Source organism: Triturus cristatus, chromosome 7, assembly GCF_964204655.1.
Source record: "Triturus cristatus chromosome 7, aTriCri1.1, whole genome shotgun sequence".
Lineage (NCBI taxonomy): Eukaryota > Metazoa > Chordata > Amphibia > Caudata > Salamandridae > Triturus > Triturus cristatus.
In genome coordinates this window covers 1,664,664,656-1,664,685,865 of record NC_140590.1, presented here as the reverse complement: position 1 = coordinate 1,664,685,865, position 21,210 = coordinate 1,664,664,656, and the positions used below count along the sequence as shown (strand labels likewise).

The 21,210-nt window shown below is 46.7% G+C and overlaps 1 protein-coding gene across 1 annotated transcript in view; it reads left to right on the top strand.

The window, feature by feature from the left end:
- The first annotated feature begins 1,171 nt into the window (after positions 1–1,171).
- LOC146812663 (SUN domain-containing protein 3-like) overlaps positions 1,172–21,210 on the top strand; it is a 134,630-nt gene continuing 114,591 nt past the window's right edge. Inside the window, exon 1 of the mRNA XM_085619771.1 lies at positions 1,172–1,363. Within this exon, the coding sequence (XP_085475897.1) occupies positions 1,233–1,363 (131 nt within the window). The 5' untranslated portion in view covers positions 1,172–1,232. The remainder of the gene's footprint in view (positions 1,364–21,210) is intronic.

Below are 21,210 nucleotides of genomic sequence, written 5' to 3'. Positions count from 1 at the left end.
TCCCGCTCAGCATGCTACATTGGGCCTCCGCCGCGCCACCTCCAGGGAACGGCTTTTACCCAGGCAGCGGCCACCGCTGGCACGACTTTGAAAGTCGTAATCCGGCAGGCAGTGGACCGCCACTGCTGCGCCACCATGAGTGCGCTGCTGCACTAGTAATCAGGACCATAGTTATGCCAGTGCGGCTGCAATTTTTGCCTCCTCCCCATGAAGTCACATCGATGTGTGCGGTGGGGCAAGGTTAGGGGGGTAGGGCAAAGCAGTAAAGGGGCAGGGAGGAGCAGGGTGTATACCAACTGGAAAAGGGTAGGTCTAAAAGAACCATGTTTTCAGTACTGAGAGGAGGATATTAAACAAAGGAAGTGACGTGGTGTGAGGTGAGTACAGGGCAGTTCATTGGTATATCCCAAGTGCACTTACCTTCCTGCAATCATGAGCATTGAGAATGTCGTGTTTAATATATTGTTAACCTCGTTTGTTTCTCTCTGGTCCACGTGCCTGTGGCTAAGTGATACCCAGTAATTGTTTGAGACGTGTTTATTTCCACCACTGACCCTCAGCGCCGTGCCAACTTGGCGTGGTGATGAGCCCCACTCACTTAAATAGCAGCGGATCAGGTCTCGAGCCCCGTGAGACCTCATGAAGCGTCCGCCATGTCCGATTATGTGGAAAAGAGATGGACGACCCCCATCTGTCGCTGCCCAAGTGCTCCACTGGGAGGCTTCCCGAGCTCGGGGGCACGCCCACAAAAGCGTCCTCACTGATGCCCTTGCGTCATTATGGCTATCAATTAAATGTAAATTTCCCTTAATGATCTTCTAAAAGGTTCTGGATGTGAGCAGAATTTGAACATCTTTAAAGATGCTACTAGGAAAATACATACCCCCACATCTTTCCCGCCGTGAGGCGGGCCGCTGATAGGTCTGCTCTATTGTGACATCATCACCAGCAGATGAGCGACCTCGGCCAATGCAAGGTCCCGAGGGCGGGCCACATCTTCCTTTCTTGTTCTGATGACGTCATGAGACAGGTGCTCCTCCGCGCACCACACCTCAACAGCCCAGGGTCACGTTTGCTGGGTCAGCACGCATCTTGGTGACGTGCCCAGTTTTAGCCATATAAGGCAAGCCCATTAAGGTGTGATTGTTACACAGCTTTAGATCATGGAGGCGAGACTAGCCGCTCCTGGCCAGTGGAAGGGAGGGAGTAATTGAAGCTATCGCTGTGGGACAATGCAGCATGAGAGACCGGGGGTGAAACCCTCCGGCCTCCGACACGATGAGTGCAGCAGCTCCAGTGCGAGCAGCAGTGACACCTCCCTGGCAGGCCCCCTGTTACCGGTCTCCCAGCCCGCCATCACCAGGTTTGTGCTAAATAGTTTAATAGGTAGATCTAAAAGCATCCTTTCCTAAAGGATCAGGGATTTTTTCAGCGTTGTTAAAGAAACTTTATTGTTCGATTAATTAAAATCTTTACAATAAGAAACACTCAGATAATAAAACGCTATAAAATGAGATTCGGTAATACAAAAGTTAAAATGTTTGACGGAGCATAATTACATAGAGCCAAGAGGGTACCGGATTTAATTTTTCATGACGACATGTGATTTCTGTAAAAGAAAATGTGTCATGAGGGGCAGAATAACTTCATTGCTAGGGATTAATTTTTTTAGAATTTTACTTTACTCCCTGATGAGCGAGCGATAGTCCTGACTTTATTTGGAGTCATTCTGTTGTGTTTTTAAAGCTTGCGTTGCCCATTAATGTCCTAATAGTATACCACTTAAAAAAACTATTTTGCACCTCTTATTAGATTACATTTTTGTTTGACTGCTCATATAATGCATTTATGTGGCATTTTTTCTTCAGCTATGCAGAAGTGTACCCCCCAAATCAGTAAAAAACTAATCTAGCAGTCTTCTGAAAGGGCGGTAGGCCTGGGGTAGTCAGCGTTACGCCAGGATAAATCCATGAATGCTGGCAGGATTGGCACGGACTGGCTGTAGTCAGGGCTTTAAGTGGGATGAAAAAACTAGAGGGTCTCTCAAAGGGGCGTGGCCAATGTAATTAAGGGTGTGGCTTAAAAACACGTAAGCTAACAATTTGTGCTTAGCATAGTGTGCCGCCCGACTTGTATTTTGCTGTTTCTGTCATTGCATCCAGATATATGATTTCTTAATTTATTTGCAAAGTTTTATATAGCGCTGGCTAGACCCGGAGGTATCAGAGCGCTTTACATGAGAATCAGCGAGTTACAGGTTACATAATTACATCAATTACAGGAGCCAAGTATAGACATAGGAGAAAAACATGAGATTACACAATAATATGAGTTATTAGCGCGTAGCATAGCCAAGACACACGTCTTATGGGGAATGAAAGGTAGAAGGGGAATGGTAAACCGGGATAAGGAATGCAGATAGAGTCAGGATGACCGGCAAAGGGGAAAAGTACTTCAGGGGGAACAGAACAGTCAAAGTTAAAGACAGACAAAACCGACCCGAGTATCGGTGAAAGTATACGAAGGGAGGGGTGTGGGAGACCATGGGGGGGGGGGGTAGACTAGAAGAAAAGGTCAGTCAGGCGAACAAGGAGCAGTCCAGCAGCAAAGAGGATAGGTCGAAAACGCCAAGATGGAGAACCCACAGAAGCCGATAGCATTATCCTAAAATGGCAGGATATACAGAATCAAACAAAAAACAATAAAGGTAGGGGACTCCACGGTTCCACGCAGGGCTGGAAAAGGGGAGGCAGCCAAAGAATCACAGAGGGAGGAGGCGGGGAGGGAAGGAAACACAACAGGGAGACGAGGAAAACAATGTCCGATGTCGGGCTCTCTTGGAAAGGATCTCTTGGAAATAATCAGAGCTTGATAAACTATACCACTGCCAGCAAATTATTTAAATAAAAATACCTAAATACAAATACATTTTTAAAAAGAATATCTAACTTTTTTTTAGCATTAGCCACAAAAACAGTGCTGTGTAAAATAAAAATTAAAAATAGCTTGTCAGTAGACAGAAATTCACATGTGGTGCCTCCCCTGTATAAACACGATTATTTCAGCAAGGAGGGCAAAAGATACGTTCTGAAATATTAAGAGCTATTTGATAAGACTTCAAAAATCACAGCTTAAAAAACAAGCATTGGCATAGCCAATAGGTCTCGCCTTTGAGACCTTTTAGGTGTTTTGTCACATCTGCTGCTTAACCAGTCACACACAATTTTAGCAGAGGCAGCAAGAGTGCTTGGTGAGTGAGAAGTGTTAGTAGCAGCTGCTTTAGAGCCACGCGTGCTGCACTCAAGCATCCCTGTGTGTGGTGAGATCCAGATCATGGTTATTTGCTCAAATCACAATGGTAAGCCTGTGCCTTTAAAATGAAACTCCAAGCAAAATAAAATTACCCTTGAACTTAGTGGTGATCGAGTCTACCAATGCACCAGATCTTAAGGTAAAAAGGGTAACTTATAAGGAAATAAGGTAATCGCAAGGTTTCTGGACCCTTTTCTTGTACTTTCTGCAGTAAACGGGAGGTGGGGGGAGTAGAAACGGCACGGATAACGGGAGGGGGAAGGAGACAACGAGAGGGGAGATGAGAGTAAAGACGGCATGGACAACAGGAAGGGGGGCGGGAAGAAATTTAACAAGACAACGGGAGGGGAGGGATTAGAATGCAGATATACCACAAGTAATTTCATACCTACAACAAGCCACGCCTATTGGCTTTGTCAATGGTTGTTAGTTGCATAAGATAAATAAGCAGCAACTATGGCTTGAAAAAGCTTGACTTAAACGTAAACCCCGGTGAGACCCGGCCCACTTAAAGCCCTGGCCGTAGTGGTAAACCCACACTCCTCCAATTGGGGACTCCCAACATCTCTAAGAAGTACCAAAGCGTGGAGTGGCAGTGTCCCCTCATAGAATAGTTTATTTATTGATTTATGTATTGTTCCCCTGCCCATCTAGGCATGCAACCTCCCTCAGGATGAAAGCAGGCCCTGTCAGTGCTTAATTTGTCGAAAATAAGTGCCAGGAACCTTGTAAGGGGACAACTGTAGCTTGCACCACCCATTGCCACTACTAGTGCTGCCAATAACAGTACCTAAACCTACAGAACTACTAACCATCACAAGTGTGACAATTCAGACTGTTCGAGGCCACAAATCTGCAAGAATGGCTTGGATGGCAGGTTTTAGTTGTTTTTAATGTATGTTGAATTAACAAACCACTGTTGTTCTGCTTATCTCTAAATTGCACAAACAGTGCCACCATGTGGCAGCTGTTATAAGTGCCGATGTTAACAATTAAGTTCCGGTGCTGAGCACCGGCAACCACAGGCTAAAATTAAGCACTGGGCCCTGATGAACGGGTATAGTATTACAAGGGGTTGTCGCTGTTTCTCTCTAAAGTGCTCTAATGGCTTTCAGGAACTTGATCATGCCAAGTAGAATTACAAACACGTAAAAAAAATAAAAAGGGAGACATTTTAGGAGATATTCACCAACCATCTGTCTTACAATTCATGGGGCATAAGATATGATGGTTACATTTGAGCACTGGTGTGGCATGGTTACCATGGGCCCAAATGCAATCAAGCAAAAATGCCCCCTGCCTTATCCCTTGCATTGAAAGAAAATGAAAGCTGGAATTGTGGTTCTGTGGGCTCTTGGCCTCCCAGGCCTGGCACCGCAGCACCTGCTACACTATTGATAGGTGCGCCCAAGGAGTTGTGGTGAAATGACCATCTTATTTTCCATCAGTGTTGGAAACTGTCTCTCTATATACTATACCAAAAAGAGGTATAGTGTGCAGAGAGTCCAGTGGATCCCCAGTGGCTTTACAGAGGCTAAAGTAGATAATGCTAATGCCTTCTTTTGTGGTAGTGTGGACGAGCAGTTAGGCTTATCAGAGGGCAGTGTTAAGCATTTTTTGTACACGCTGGCAATAAATGAGACACACACTCAAAGAATAAATGCGAGACCAATTTATAAAAAAAATACTTGGTTATATTTATTTCGTAGAACCACAGAACTTCATCTAATGTAAATACGTTTTGCAATAGAAATACTTTTCAATATCAAAAGTGGACACAGTGAGTCTCCGCCTGGACTGATGAGCGAACTCACCTGAAGCCAGATATTCCACCACCACCAGAGTCGGACCCCTTCCAGAACTCGCAACGGAACTGGCCAAAGAGGAGCAAATCAAAAAGAAGACACAGATCTGACTCTAATCAGTGCTCCTCGGGCCCAGAAGAAGCCTCCTAACCCGGACAATTGACTTCATCTCTCTGGTTTTGGCCAGATATTGTCTGTCATACCGTGGAAGAATCCTGCTTCATTTGAACACTAAGTTGGCATGGATGCCCAGCCACGGGATCGTTTTGCCCCGGACATTTGCACCGCATGTTAATGTTCCATGGGTGGTTTGGGTACCATTAGAGGAGGTACTCTAGGTCCCTCCATTGGGGGCTTGGGGTTTCCTTCACCGCGACGGATGATCCTTGTTTATGGCAGTATCGGGGTGGGGGGACGGGGGTTGGGTGGTTCATGCGGTTCCATGTTAGTATGGTTTCAGTTATTACATGCGAGCAGATGCTATATCTAGATTCCACCACATTAGCCAAAATGTTTCACCTGTATAGATGGTAGATGACTACACAGATACACACCACCCTGCCCAGGGATTTGACCATAATGTCCTGGAATGTCAGTGGGCTTTTAAACAAAATTAAAAGAGGCGCTGTTCTTCGCCAAGCTAAGTGATATGAGTGACATCTTCTCCTACAGAAGACCCACCTTTTAAGTACCAAGGCTCCCTGTCTTGACAGATTTGGATACCACATGATATACCATGCAGAGTTTACCAGGGGTTACCGGGGGATCGCCATTCTTATACACCGCCGTGTCCCGTTTGCTCCCACCAAACATTGGCTAGATCCTGGGGGATGATACACCATTATATCAGGCATGCTTCATGGGGAACACATCAACATTGACAGTATAGATGCCCTGCCCCGCCACTGGAAAACTCTTTTATAGAGAAGATTTCACGACTGGGGGGGGGGGGACTCCCAGAGGGCCTGATGCTGCTAGGTGGGGACTGGAACGACGTTATGACACCAATGGACAGAAGTCGTGAATCCGGACGAAAACCCCAAACAGACAGATCCAAATTGCACCTCCTAGCCATTACGCTGGGATGGTCAGACATATGGCGAGAGTATCATCCCTCTGAGCTGGGTTACACATATATGTCCGACGTCCATGGATCACTGTCGCGGTTAGATGACATATTCACACCACAAAGCTATATCCACCGGATCTCTCATATCTCCCTTCTGCCCAGGGGATTATCAGACCATTCCCCGGTCTTATTCAAACTCTGCATCCACTCTCATAAACCCCCCCTTTAGGTGGCGTATGTCCCCATGGTACCTTCACGATCCTGACTATCAGGAGACCTTGGCCAAGGCGGTCTCGGACTACCTCAAATTAAGCACGGCCTCTGCCCCATCCAAGAGTATTCTATGGGAAGGTCTAAAACTCACAATCAGTGGGGCAGATATAAGTTTATGTCCAAATGAAAAGCGCAAACGTACTGCGCAATTGGCCGATTTGGAAAGTCATCTGAGGAGCTTGGAAGCTCAGCTCATCATTGACTTTAGCTCATCCCTCCAACGTAATCTACTCCAGGCACAAAAACATGTACAGCAACATCTCATTAACGAGGCGAAGGAGATCTGGTTGGCATCACAACACCGGATTTACCAGTGGGGGTACAAATCCAGTAAAATGCTCCACAGACTGTGCCAGGCTGAGAAGTCTCCAGCGAACGTCCCAACACTCCGGGTAGTGGATGGAACTCTGTGCTCGTCCCTGAGGCGGTTGCTAGGGAGTTCGCTCACTACTTCTCTTCACTTTATGCACAACAAGAACAGCTATTGGAGGCCCTGATTGCTGAATTTCTAAGAGCAATTCCCCCTCGAAGGCTCACGGATCACATGCGAGAACAGATTGATGCCCCTATCACAGTGGACGAGCTCAGTGCAGCCCTGGCCGCTATATGCCCGGGTTGGGCACCCGGACCCTGCGGATTCCCCATAGAATTCCTAAGACCATACATGAATACACTGGGCCCGCACCTACTGGAGGCAATACATGAAGCCCCAGACCAACACATGTTGCCTCGAGATTGGCGACATGCTGAGATCGTTCTATTCCTGAATGCCGGCCGCCCACTGGACGATCCATCATCGTATCGACCCGTTTTCCTCATCAACTTTGAGCCCAAACATTTGGCCTAAATCCTCGCTGACCGCCTGCTGGCCTACGTGCAGGACCTGATCCATCTGGATTCGTCCGGCTTCATGCCACATCGATCCACCCGTCACAACATCCGACGGGTTCATAATACCATGGCGAAGGCCCCAGAACTGGGGCGACCGCGGCTAATCGATTGGCCAATATAGACAAGACGTTCAACTCTCTCAGCTGGTCGTACATCTTCCAACTCCTCGAAGCCATTAACTTCGGCCCGCACTTCCTAGCCTACGTACCCCTGCTCTAGATAGACCTAACAGCGTCGGTCCTGATCGCGGGGCACCGGTCAGCCTCCTTCTCTATCGGCAGCAGCATGAGACAGGGCTGCCCCCTGTCTCTGCTATTGTTCGCCGTGGCCGTGGAACCCCTGGCGGTATTGGTACACGGTGACCCATTGATCAGAGGCTTCGAATGGTCACAGACCGAATCTGACTGCATTGCGCTTTACGCGGGCGATGTGCTGTTCTTTATGAGTGACCCGTGGTTTTCGGGACCCCAAATTGCGATTCTCCTATTACCATGACCAGACAATCTGGATTTCATTAAAGACACAGAGGCTAACATTATGCATTATTCCTTTAATGCATAATTTTACTTCAAGCAGCCATTTTAAAGTTAATACATCACAAAGCAAAGCTCCAGAATACTCATAGGTTACAATGGCAACAAGGCTAGATAGATTTGCCTCTTTTAAATGCAATGAAAGTCAGAGTTAAAGTATTATGAAAAAGTTAAGCTTCTTCTTTAGGAACTGATGAAATCCAAAGGAACAAAAGGTGCAATGCCGAGACTTGCTTGGAAGGAAGATGAGGAAATCTTAGAACTCCAGGTGAGATCGTGCATCTTGTTGAGGAACCAATTACGTTGAATTATCTGAAAAAGGAAAAATTAATAAAAATTGCAGTAATAAGCCCTATGAAAAGGGAGGAAATTAAGGGTATTAAATAACTGAGATGTTTCCTCATTATACATCCCCCTTTTTTTTCTTTTTTAAATTCTAATGTTCAAACAAATGCAATAAAGTAAATTGCAATAAATTAATAACATGCTATAATAAGATACCACTCCCGGGAGCCTCCGTGTCTTTCATGAAATCCAGATTCTCTGGTCATGGTAATAGGAGAATCGCAATTTCATTACAAGACCGGAGGCTACCATTATGCATGTTGGTAATCTAGTAAAACTACATCAGACATATGTTCTACAGGTTTGCAGTAATGTTTTGCAAAGGTATAGGAACTGGACCAGTCGGCCGCTTTAAGAATATCATCTAACTTACCTCCTTTCCAAAAAGATTGGCTAGCCATAGCGGCGCTTAAAGAATGTGCTTGAAATCTTTGGAGATCAACGCCTGCCACTTGCATAGCTAATTTAACCCATCTAGCTATAGCGGAAGAGGAGACAGGTTTGAAGAGTTTGACAAAGGAAATAAGAAGCTGGTTTACGCCAGTAGTGCGATGTTTGTTCATCCTTGCATCATACTCCTTCATACAGTCTACAACGCATAACTTCGGGCAAGTATCAAACCTTGGGTAAAAAATCATGTCAAACATGGTTTTAGTTCTTTTGATAATTTGAAATCTAACACCGAAGGCGTCATAAGATCTATTGGTTATTTCCAGTGCTTTGACATCTGAAACCCTACGACAGTATATTAGACATAGGAAAGAAGCTAGTTTAATAGAAAGGTTTTTCTTATCTAGCTGATTATTATTGGGACAGTTACTAATAAGGTCAAGTAATAATTTTACATCCCATAGTGTTTCGTGTTTAGGTTTAGGAGATCGTTTAAGCCTGATGCTTTTCATAATTCATCATATTATAGCATTCTTACCAATAGATCTACCATTTAAAAGGGAATGACCTGCAGAAATGGCTGATCTATAGCACTTAATTGATCTATAAGTAAGACCTCTTTCAAATTGTTCGACAAGAAAGTTGGCTACATGTACGATAGGAGCCTCCAGGGAATCCAGGGTCCTTTCCAAGCACTAACGGACCCATCTTTTCCTGATACCGTTGTATCTATAGTGTGTACCGGGGGCCCAGGATTCTTGGAGGAGAGAAGAAGCATGCGCGGAAAGGTCAGAGATTTCTTTGGCTCATCTGACACTGTCCAGGCAAGAAGGTTCAAAGTCCCGTTCTGAGGAAGGAGATGTTCTAAACCGACTATGTCTCTTAGGAGGCCTGGACAAGCTGGGAGAAGAATGGTTATTTCGTAAGTTAACAAGTTTTTGTTCAGTTTCCAGTCGGTGGGATCTACTAGGAATCTGGAATTCCAGTCCGCACATTGTTTTGTCCTGGAAGGTATTCTGCTCTTAATGATATTTTGTTTTCTAGGCAGAACATCCATAGTTTTTTTGCTCGGTTGGACAGGTCTGGTGACTTGGTGCCCCCTAGGCAATTTATGTAGATCCTCCAAGTTTTTAGAAAGAGCACCGGGCTCAATTCTAAACGCTCAAAATGGGTACTATTCCTAGTATGTGGTAATCAGGGACATTGAACATGGGCAATGCAGCTGTCACACGGTTAAATACTTGGGCATCTTTATGTCGCCCTGCCCAAAGACCTTCGTGGGCACACAACATCAACCCACTTATCACCAGTCTAAGGGATGAGACAGCAATTTGGTCTCCCCTTCCGCTCAGCGATTTTCAAAATGGTTTCTCTACTCAGAATATTATACAGGTTACAGAACGTCCCATATAATATACCACATGCCCGGTTCGTGTAAGTTAACAACGTTCATAACAAATTCCTATGGAGTGGAGGGGCAGTCCGTGTGGTGCTGAGTACATGCACGCAGTCAACGTACTGCGGAGGCATTGCAGCAGCGGATGTCCATGCCTACTATGCAGCATCCCAATTATTAATCATAAACGAATGGTGGCATAGCTCGCCAACAGACCCCGTGTTCGCACTCGAGCATATAAAAATGGAGGGCACCCCCCCTTCTTCAGCTCCTATATAGCACGAGCAAACTGGACTTTCTACCCCCTGCCAGCAGAACCGAGGTCCGGCTCTGGAGGTACACGGTCGGGCAGATGGGGTGGTGAGGTCGACTGACACAGGCGACTCCACTGTGGTATGGTACATATCTTCATCCTGTGGTGGCCCTCTCGGGATCCCGTAAATGAGACCTTGTGGGCATATCCACTCTGGGAGACGTAATGCAGGGTACTACCCTAAAATCATTTCAACAACTACAGGCAGAGTTCCACTTGCACAGGATGCAATTTTACAAATATCTCCAGTGAAGGCATGCACTCGCTTCCTTAATTCATCCACTTGATACCCTGCCAGAATTCCATCCCCTTGAAGGCCGCTTGCTGATGGGGGACATTGGAGCACATAGAATCCGTCAGATCTACCAAACGCTGACCACCCACACCCGTACAACACTACATAAGAATAAAAGGGCATGGCTAGAGGACATACCTGACCTGACCAATGATGACTGGACCGAAGCCCTGGTCAGCCACCAGGGCGCGGCGATGTCCCCACCCTACCACCACATACAATTTAAGTACAGACATCGTATATATTTCACACGATCCTGTCTATGGAAAATGGGCGTCATCCAGTCCCCCATGTGTCTGAGATGCGAGGGGAAGAGGGGACTTCCCTACACACGGTCTGGAGCTGTGTCACATTCCAGCCGTTCTGGCAGAGGATTGCGTCATGCCTGGGCCACGTCTTATCGTGGGATCTCCTATTTGACCCGAGACTGTTCCTACTTCATAGCACCGACGGGATAGGTGAGAACCAGTATGAGCAATATTTGCTCTTTCTAGCCCTCACTCTCGCCAAGCGAGACATCGCCCAGCTGTGGAAGGGAATGTCCCCTCCGACAATCGGTGGGTGGAAAAAGGCCATAGATAGATGCATGGGAGCAGAGACTGCCATATTCCAGGCCTGTGGCTGCCCCCAGAAGCACAGGAAAATATGGTCCCGTTGGGCGACTTATCGGGACATAGATCTACCCCTCTACCATCCACAGACCCCAGATAAGATTTGTCCTCCTACGCATAATTGATCATCGAACAACCCAGATAAACTATGCTACCTTCTGCAATTACACTCATTCAGATTTACTGAGCTTCGTGGGATTTGAGACTATCTGTGCCATGTTTTTGTTGTTTTACCTGCGGGCTTTGCAGGCGTTACAGTTTCATGTCTGTATTGGTACTCCTGATTTATTATGCCTTCAAAATGTATACAGAGGGCCACTGCCCATTATGTACTATGAAAACTCAATAAAATGTGTTGTTAAAAAAAAATAAAGTGGACACAGTGCAATTTTCAGACTTTGCAATATTAATCGCAGGAAGAAAACATTCAGCATACAGGTAGGTAACATGGACTTACAAAACCAGTCTTCAGGAGTTAAGATCAGTATTGGGCAAGGTTCAGTTCAGCACCAACAGTACACCACCAGCGGCACAGGGGCAGCCAGGTGCAGGGTGCAAATTCGAGGTCGGGCTCCCAAGACAAATCAATGGGGACTGAGGAAATCAGACAGAGGCTGTTTACAGGTAAGTAGCAACGGCTTGGGGGGCCAGTATCCAGGGGTTGAAGCAAGCACTGAGCAGGGCCCAGAGCAGCACCAACATTACACCACCAGCAGCACAGGGGCAGCAGGGTGCCAACACAGCATCATGGGCCCAATGTATAGCAACGGAGAACGGCAAAATCAGAAAATGGCTGCACGCTCAAACCAGGAGGCCAGTGAAAGGAACCCAACAGCTGCAGAGGTAAGTTGTGATGCTCGGGGACATAGTGTCAGGCTCACCTGAGGTCTCTGCGGGGACAGGAAGCAGGAAGCAGATGACTATTCCCCACGCCCCTCCACCACCGGCCTGCCCAACAATGTCAAAGCAGAACCTGTGGATAGGGGGGAAGAGGGGAGACAAGGGAAGAAAGAAAAGGAGGCAGGCCCAGCGCACGCTCAGAACCCGGAGAGTCACCACTGAGATCCAAATGAGGTCCTGCAGACAAAAGAGCACGTTAGCAGACCAACAGTTAAACACGCAACCCAGTAATGTTGTTACAAAGAACCTAGGATCTACCTGTAAGACTCCCCTCTTCCTTGGACGTGCAAACACATAGGAACAAGTGTAAACGATCTGTGTAAGGCTCTAAAAAGGAAACAATAAGGTTTAGTGCATATGGTCTAGAACCGCTAGTCCTAAGTATAGACAGTATCTCCACACTTCTTAACCTATAGATAGAGCGGTGACACGGACTGTCAAACAGCAAATAATCTCTGGTTGTTAACTGCACAACCATGAATCTCCTTTCAGGTGATTATTCTCAGCACGATTTTAGTGGTGGTCACATATAAGGGTTACTGACTATTGTCAATGCTAAATGTTCCAAGAACACAAACTATAACGTGTTAGATACTGAATAACACAGCATAAAACGTAAAGGATAGCTCAGCCGAGCTTAGAGGTATCGTGGCAAACAAACATATAAGAAGGTGCAGATGTCGCAGCGTGAATAAACAAGCCCCTCACTCCCACTCTGCGAGGCTGTAATCCAAAGGAAGGCGACGGGTAGCTAAACAACAGTCAAGAAGGCAGCCCGTTAGGAAGCGCTGCCATAAAGCCTACTGCGCCTGAGCGCTTTACCGCCTGCAATGGGTGTTTCCGTGTCCTGCGAAGAATCAGTCTCACAGTCCCATCAATGCTGAAGAACTCCGGGTCCTGACGCTCATACACGGAATGCAAGGACGGAGGTAGCAGAAGATCCGGTGCGATGCTACTCTGAAAATGGACAGACTCCGAATTCGGAAGAGAATACCCGGAAGTGACGTATTACTCCAACCACTAGAACGCGAAGCGTCCTGCTGCCCGGAATGAGGGTTTTTATTCTGTGGAATCCGGAAGTAGACTCGCGGTGTCGATTCCTTCTCGAGCACAGGCATGACACATAGGGACACCCTTGGTCCTCTTCACCAAGGCCCAGGGCGTACGGGTGCAGGGGTATCTTTTGGTGTCATAAACTACTTACTGGTGAAGGTCGTGGTTGAGAGGGTCACCGTGCAGAGGCTGCAGGCGATGTCAAGGAGTCCGGGAGAGGTCATCTCATGGTGGACTCGGGCTCTGGAGCACTGGGGAACCTTGCTGGAACCAGTGAGCCACCTGGACTCAGGCTGGAGGCATCAGGTGCAGAGGTGGAACTGGAGGTCAGGCTTCGTGGTTCTTCAGGTCACAGAGTCTTTGCTTAAAGATTGTTGGCTTTTGAACAGGTCCACTGTTTTCGGGAGATCTTGATCTTTATTGAAGGTAGGCAGTCTCCTTGGGTTTTGGAGGTCACAGGGCTGCAGAACGAGTCCTCTTTTGGCACAGGATCATTGAGGGTTGCAGACAGGCTGGTAAGGCTGGGGACAAGTTAGTCGTTTTCTGCAGTCTTCTCTGCTGGTGTGGCTCTGTAGTCTCCGGCTCTTCTTAGGTCATCAGGAACCGAAGTTCAGGGTCTGGGGATGGCACCTAAATGCTAGATTTAGGGGTGTTACAAGGGAGTGACATGTAGTGGCCTACAGGCCACTTACCTGTGGTGTATACGGCCTCTAGTATACCCACCTCCCTTGGGAGTGGGACATAGTCCTAGCCCTGATTGGATAAGTAAGTCCCACCATCTTCAAGATGGTGGGGACTAAAAAGTGTACTTCACCTTGCTTTCAGCACCTAAGGGGTGGAGTTGGTAAATGGGGGGCACACCTCCTATTATTTCTAAGTTTTCTCACCTGTCCGCCTGCCAAAAAAGGAGGTGAGAACAGGAAGGAGGCCTGCTCCTTCTAATGGGGGAGTCTGGGGTTGCATTACAAAGGTGGCAAGGCCTTTGAAGCTCCCCTGCCACAGATGGCTCTTCCTGACCAGGAGGGAGGTGTGAACACCTCCACCCAGGAAAGGCATTGTTCTCGACGCCTTCAGTTTTGTCTGCACCAAGGCACCCAGTCTGCGAGTACAGGGTCTTGGTGAGGGGACACTAGGTTGGCACAATTCATGCTGCAGCTCTGGGGTCCCTCTTCAGTGCCAATGCACTAGGTACCAGGAGTACCATCTACCAGGGACTTACAAGGGATACTGAAGTGTTGCCAATTGTGACATACTTTTAGGGATAGAACACTGGTATTGGAGGCCTGGTTAGCAGGGACCCAGTACTCGTCAGTCAAAGTTGCATCAAAAGCCAGGCAAAAGGTCTGTGTGTGTGGGGGGGGGGGAGATAATGCAACAAAAATCCAGTTTCCTACAACCCATATCTTTTTTGGAAGTGTGCTGGAGATCTGCCTTCAGGAAGTCTCCCGCAAGTGCAGAACGCAGCAGATCAGATGCTAAGAGGGTCTCTCAATTTGCTTACATCACAGGGACCCTAGTTAGTGCATCCTGTGCTGCCTACCATCATCTTTGATGTCAGATCGGGATAGAGGTAGCTCTAATACAGCGCCTTGACATCTCCCCGTTTGATGCAGAATTTCGGAAAGTCTTGCTTTACTACACACCATAGCTTTGAGGCGAAAAAGCACCAGGATCTTTTGGCAGTGCATAAAATGTTTTAATTATAAAAACAAACCACCAGCCAACAATTGCTTTAAACCTTGCAGAGCACATTGTAATTGTAATTTTACAGCGCTTACTACCCCTGCATAGGGAAAGTGCCATAAAATATAAATACAATGCAATACACACAAAAACCTCTGCAGTAATCGAAATATTGTGTGTTTAAAGCAGTTGTATCATAACCTGTTTTGGGAAAAAACAAGGGCCTTATTGTTTATCCGCACACTCAAACATCCGAGTGTTATTAAGATTGCTTTATTTAGAGGAAAAACATAAGTTCATGAACCCAAAGTTATTCTTATGAATTTCCTGCGAGCGCTGCTGAATGCTTTTTGCCGGAAACAATGACTTGAACCTACCTCATGCCTCTTTCTTACTTCACCCCTTTATCTAATTCTTGGAGGTTCTGTTTTTTTCACATCTGCTTTCACCCTTTCTCTCTGTTTTCTTATCATTCTCTCCTTCTTTCTCCCTTCTTTGTCTTTCTCTTGCTTTGGGTCAAAGTCTGAGAATGAAAAATAAGTGCTGGTCCCTGCAAATTAGCATTGTGCTCACCAGCAGCAGAAATTCAGCACAGGTCGCTGCTGCTTGCTCAAGGGTCCACCTATCAGTGTCACATGACTTTCCTAAAGAGGCCGTCCTCCATCTGTAACTCCCTATGCCACGTGTGCTGACCCGCCATGCCTTCACTCTCAGGTAGCCATCTACTTTGTGTCCCTTGTCAAATTCCCATACGTTCGTACACCCAATATCTCCTTGTCAGTCTACTTGTACCGGTATTTTCATCCTAAGTTTGTCATACGATATGGATAGAGTTTACCTATCTTATCGAAATAAAAACATCCTTGAACCATTATGTAATTTAGGTTCTTTACTGACTCCACCCATTCCTGTGAAGTATAAAACAGGAATCGATCCTCACTTCTTCCTGTTCTTTTTGCCTGTCTTATCCACAATACCGTGATGTATATTTAATACAAAAACAAAATGTATTCATATACTGTAGGAGCAGGAGGGCGCGAGCGGGAGGACGCGAGCAGAGCGGGCGACGCTGAAAATCTGTTTGCGGCTTTGGTCCTGCCCTGGCTCTCCCCCCACACCCCCTGCATTCCCGCTCTTCGCTCCCGTCCCTCGCTCCGAGTGCCACAAGCCGCACAGTACAGCATAGCAGACCGGCAAGTTCACACGCCAGTTGGCCGGCTTGCTCCTTCGCTTTCTTGCTTCCTGTGCCTATGATACCTCCGTGAGATCTCCGGCCCGAGCCGGTCTGCCTGTCCACCCACCACGTTTCTCAGCCCTCAGCAGCCCTTCAAGGCCAGGCACAGGCCACCAAACAGCCAGGTCGGAACACCACTACAGCAGCAGCTGCAGTAACTGGGAGAGGCATAGAGACACAGAGGAGGCACAGTGGAGACCAGGAACTCCAGTAAGACAGGGCCGCCTGTCTTCTCAACCGCCCCAGTCTTTGGCTCAGAAGAGCACAGGTGAGCGAAAGGGGCTATACCCGGCGAGGGCGGCATAAGGCTTAGTGAGGAGGTATTCCAGGGGAGGCTGCGGTGCCAGGGGGAGCCTCGATTCAATCTGCGACCACTGCCTACTCCCACCTTCTCCTGTCCTACAGCACCGTATCAGCCCCTTAACTGCTTAACTGCTGTACCCACCTACTGAGCCCATCGGTGCCCGCCCACCTACTCTTTTGCGTAGCTGGGGGAACTACAGCTCCCGTGAGCCCCAGCGGTGCAGCACACTTCCGGATACCAGCGCGCCCGGAGGCGTTTTAAAATCACTGGCTCACTCGGTGGAGCGGGGGACATTGGCCGAAGCCCTAACCCTGCCATCACTCACTTGATTCTTCGGGTCAATCAGTTTTTCTTTGCGTTTGCCATTTTTATTCTTAATCCTAAGGCAACATGTCCAAGCCAAATGGGACTTCTCGCCCTATAGTCTCTACACTTGATAATTATTTAGTCAAAGTTGTAGATAAAATAAATAAGGAACGTAGACTATCCCTAGGTCTGACTAGCAATAGCGGCCTAGAGCCATTAAGCCTACAAGTCCCTGTTGAGATCCACTCCACTGATGATAGCCAAGTTTTGGCTCTTACAGACTCCCCACTGAGGGAGGGTATATGTGTAATCGAGCCAACACAGGTTCCATTGTTTGATAACGACCCCCCCAGGGTATCTGATATCAGTAGGTCCCCTAATGATACTGTTGTTTTGACCCCTGTGGTCCCTAAAATGCACAGAGTGTTAAGATCAGGGTCACATTTAAATAGACCTGCTCTGCCCAAGAAAGGGGGCCGTAAAAGTAAAAAGAACATTGTCTCTGTCTCTAATGCAGGCTCTTTTGAGCATATCTGTTCAAATAATGATGTTAATTTTACCCACATGACACTGGCCCCAGATCAGCTTGAGTTGCTAATTGGCATGATTGATAGCAAATTAGATAAAATTATCTTACCACTCTTAGATAAACTCGAGGCTGTATCTAGGGAAGTGAACAGATTGGGCGAATTGGTGCAATCTGGATTTAATTCCATCAACAGCCCTCAACCGCCCGCTGTGGCAATTGGGACTGCGGGTTTGACTGATAAAAGTGTGCATCCCTCTAAAGATCCATCGTATACCGGTCAGATAGGTGCGGGCATGATTACCCCCTCACAGCCAATGAGTAGGACCATTCCTGCCACTGAACGGCAGGGCTTTGTTGGCAATTTAATACGACCTATTTCTGGGGATGTATCTAGTGTTGTTATTCCAGCCACGCTTTCTTGCCCTAATGGTACCCCCCTTAACGCTGTTACATATGCCCTGGGGAATGTGACTAGGAATCCTGGGAGGGGGAAGTTTAATAACCATGGCCTCTCCCAACCAAATCTGCCGCCAGATTGCGCACCTTATGTGGCAGTTTTGACTAATGTGCCACCTATCAGAGAGGATGGGCCTTATCGCTCCGTGGAATCACATGATTCCCTGAAAAATAAAACCGTGGCATGGCTTAACCGTGAGTGTGGCTTTCCTGTGGCTATGGCAGATCAGATTCTGGCTACTACCAGAACTAATTGGATCGGATTGTCACCTAAAAATATTCCTGGGGACTGTGTCATCATTAATTTTAGTACCCCCCCACCTTGCTACAACAGCTTTGATTCGAGCCACGTCCCGGCCCAGCATTGACCAGGGGATTTCACTCCGCCCTCTTGGCTTTTTCTACAATCAGCATTTAGACCACTTTTCAGTGCACCATGGGGGAGGGAGATTGAGGAGAGAAGGGGCGTTTAGTTTGGTAAACAGCTCCCAGGCTGAAACTGCTAACCGCTTTCAATGCCTGAGCGGGTTGGACCAAAATGACTGACTTGAGGTGGGTGTTGTCTCAGGGTTAATTGAAGAACCTTTATCAACGGACAAGATGGGTGACCTTGTAGTCTGTTTAGAATCTCGAATAGTGGTGGGTAATTTAATCGGTTATTAGAACCTATAACCATAGAAGTCGTCACTGGAATAGAGTCTGGTGATGCTTGTAATGCGAGTTTAGTCTCCTGGAATATAGCAGGTTTGGCTGATAAAATATGTTACTCTGCATGGATGGCATTTGTTAAGAAATACGCAGTTATATGCCTCCAAGAGACATGGATGGAAGATAATAATGCCTTCATTGAGGGCTACCAAAGCTTTCTTAGGCCAGCAGCCCCCTCAATTAGTGGAAGAGCAAAGGGGGGCCTGGCTATTTTCATTAATCTGGCACTTTCCTGCCAAATAAGTAATCGGTATCATGCAAATCGGAATATCCAGGTGCTCGAATTGAAGAGAGGCAAACATGCTCTGACTTTAATTAATTTTTACAATGCTATAAACAGCCATGGGGAATGTAATATACTGCTTCTGAAAGAGATGCTGAGAGAGGGAGCAGGTACACTGTCACGTAACTTACTGATCGCAGGTGATTTTATTGTACACCCATGCGGTAACCCAAGAGTTACCCCCATGGGATCTTTGGGGTGTAATAGTGTGAATGGTTTTCATTTTGACCACTCCAGGCGTGGAACTTGTCTCAACGATTTGTTGAATGAAAATAACCTATCTGTAGCTATGTCCATGGTGCCTGAGTCCAAGGTCTTTGATGCCCCAACATTTAAAGGCTTAGGTCAGGGGTCTTTTATAGATCATATACTATTATCTGCTGACCTTGCCAATCAGGCCTCCAGATTCACCATTCAAACGAACATTTACAGTGACCATAATCCCTTAACCATCAGATTGGGTGGGGGAATATTCGAACAGCGAATGAACTGTGAAGGCCGGGGAACTTTAAAATGTATAAATGGTAAACGTCGACTGAAATGGTATTTGGTAAATCATGAAAACCTGTACACTGAAATCAATAAGTCATGTGGTGAGGAACTTGCTTCTTGTGTGTTACCATCCATATCCCCAGAGCAAACCTTAGCCATTTTTGAGGTTGTGGTGTTATCAGTAGGATCTATGTTAATAGTTCCAGTGAAGGGACAAGTTAGAAACAATCCTAAATGGTTTGACCACGCATGCTCTAAGGCAAGCAGAGACCTGAGAAAGGCGCTAAAAACCAAACCCAGAGATTCAGGTCAAATTAAAAACCTGCGACTGACTTACAAGAAATCACTTGCTAAACGGAAAAAAGAAATTAAGGATTGTACCTGGGAGTCTCTGCTTGATCCATCAGTCCTGGGCAATAGCAGCAAATTCTGGGAAATTATTAATAAACCCCTGTTTGATAATCCCAGTGACACTGCACTTGGTACTAACATCCCAGAGGAGGACTGGGTCACTCACTTTAGTGCAATCTTTAAAAGCAATGAGCAACAGGCAGAAAATGACTTTTTAACTCCTATGGAGAATCTTTTGTGCTTTTCAGTTAATGAAGTAGAAAAGGGCATTCAAGGACTAACTAGTAATAAGGCTCCAGGCCCGGATGGCTTGCCTCCGGACCTTTTTAAATCTTGTATCTCATTATGGGCCCCTGTCCTTACTGCTGTAGTAAATGCAGCTGCGGTCTTTGGATGTCCAAAGTCGTGGGGGCTATCGACTATAGTGCCCGTGTTTAAAAAGGGCGATCGTAGTAGCCCGTTATGCTACAGGCCAATATCTTTAATCAATTCTGTAGCCAAAGTGGTAGGGGGTGTAATCCTGAACAGGTTAACTGCATGGGCAAATGAGAATAATGTTATATCCCCAATACAATACGGCTTCAGACCTGGCCACTCGACAGTAACTCAGTGTCTGAACCTATATCTGATTATAGGTAAATACACCTTGGCCCGGCAGGGATCCATCCACATGGCTTTTATGGACTTATCGTCCGCATTTGATTGTGTGGACAGAGGCAAACTATGGGACACCATGTTAAAGATGGGCGTTGAGCAGAATTTAATTACCTTACTGGCTGACCTGCACTCCGATACAAGAGCTAACGTTCGATATACCCAAGACCTGAAAGTGACGGGGGATATCAGAATTAACCGGGGTGTCCGACAGGGGTGTATCCTGGCTCCATTCCTCTTCAACTTGTATATCAACGAGTTGGAGGAATACTTGCTAAGAACTGGAGCGGACTACCCCTATGTAGGCCGAAAAGGCGTTCCAGTTCTGCTCTACGCGGACGACGCTGTCCTTATTTCAAGGACAGCAATCGGCCTTCAGACACTTTTAAACTCCTTCTTTGATTTCATGGAGTCTCGAGGCCTAAGTATTAACAACTCTAAGTCCTATATTATGAAGACAGGCCTAGGGTCACGAAAATCTAATCTTTTTAACATAAATGGGGAAAAAATACCAACTACCAAAACCTTTTCATACCTCGGGGTCCTTCTTGATCATCAATTATCTTGGGGCCCCGCTGTTTTTAAGAAGAAGGGCGAGGTAACCCGCGTTAACGCAGCCATACTTGGCTTCGCGAGAAAAATGGGCAATAGCCCGGTGGCTGCCTTGCTTAAATTATACCAGGCCAAGATTGTTGCCGTTGCTTGTTACGGAAGCGAGCTCTGGGGCTACAGCCAGACGCGGGACCTGGAGGTTGTAGAAAATAACTTTCTGAAGAAGATACTGAGGCTGCCAAGGGGAACCGGAAACTTCTCGGTACACGAGGAGCTAAGTGTGCCCTACCTTAGTGACAGAATAGCAGCAAATCCCCTATTGTGTTGGATGAACTGTTGGCTAAATAACGACATACCTCTTACTCATGATATACTAAAAGAAGCTTTAACAAGGGATGGTAGGTTCAAGGTCCCGTGGCTGAAGTATATTAACGATTGTCTTATTGAAATAGGACGGCCTGACCTGTTTTTA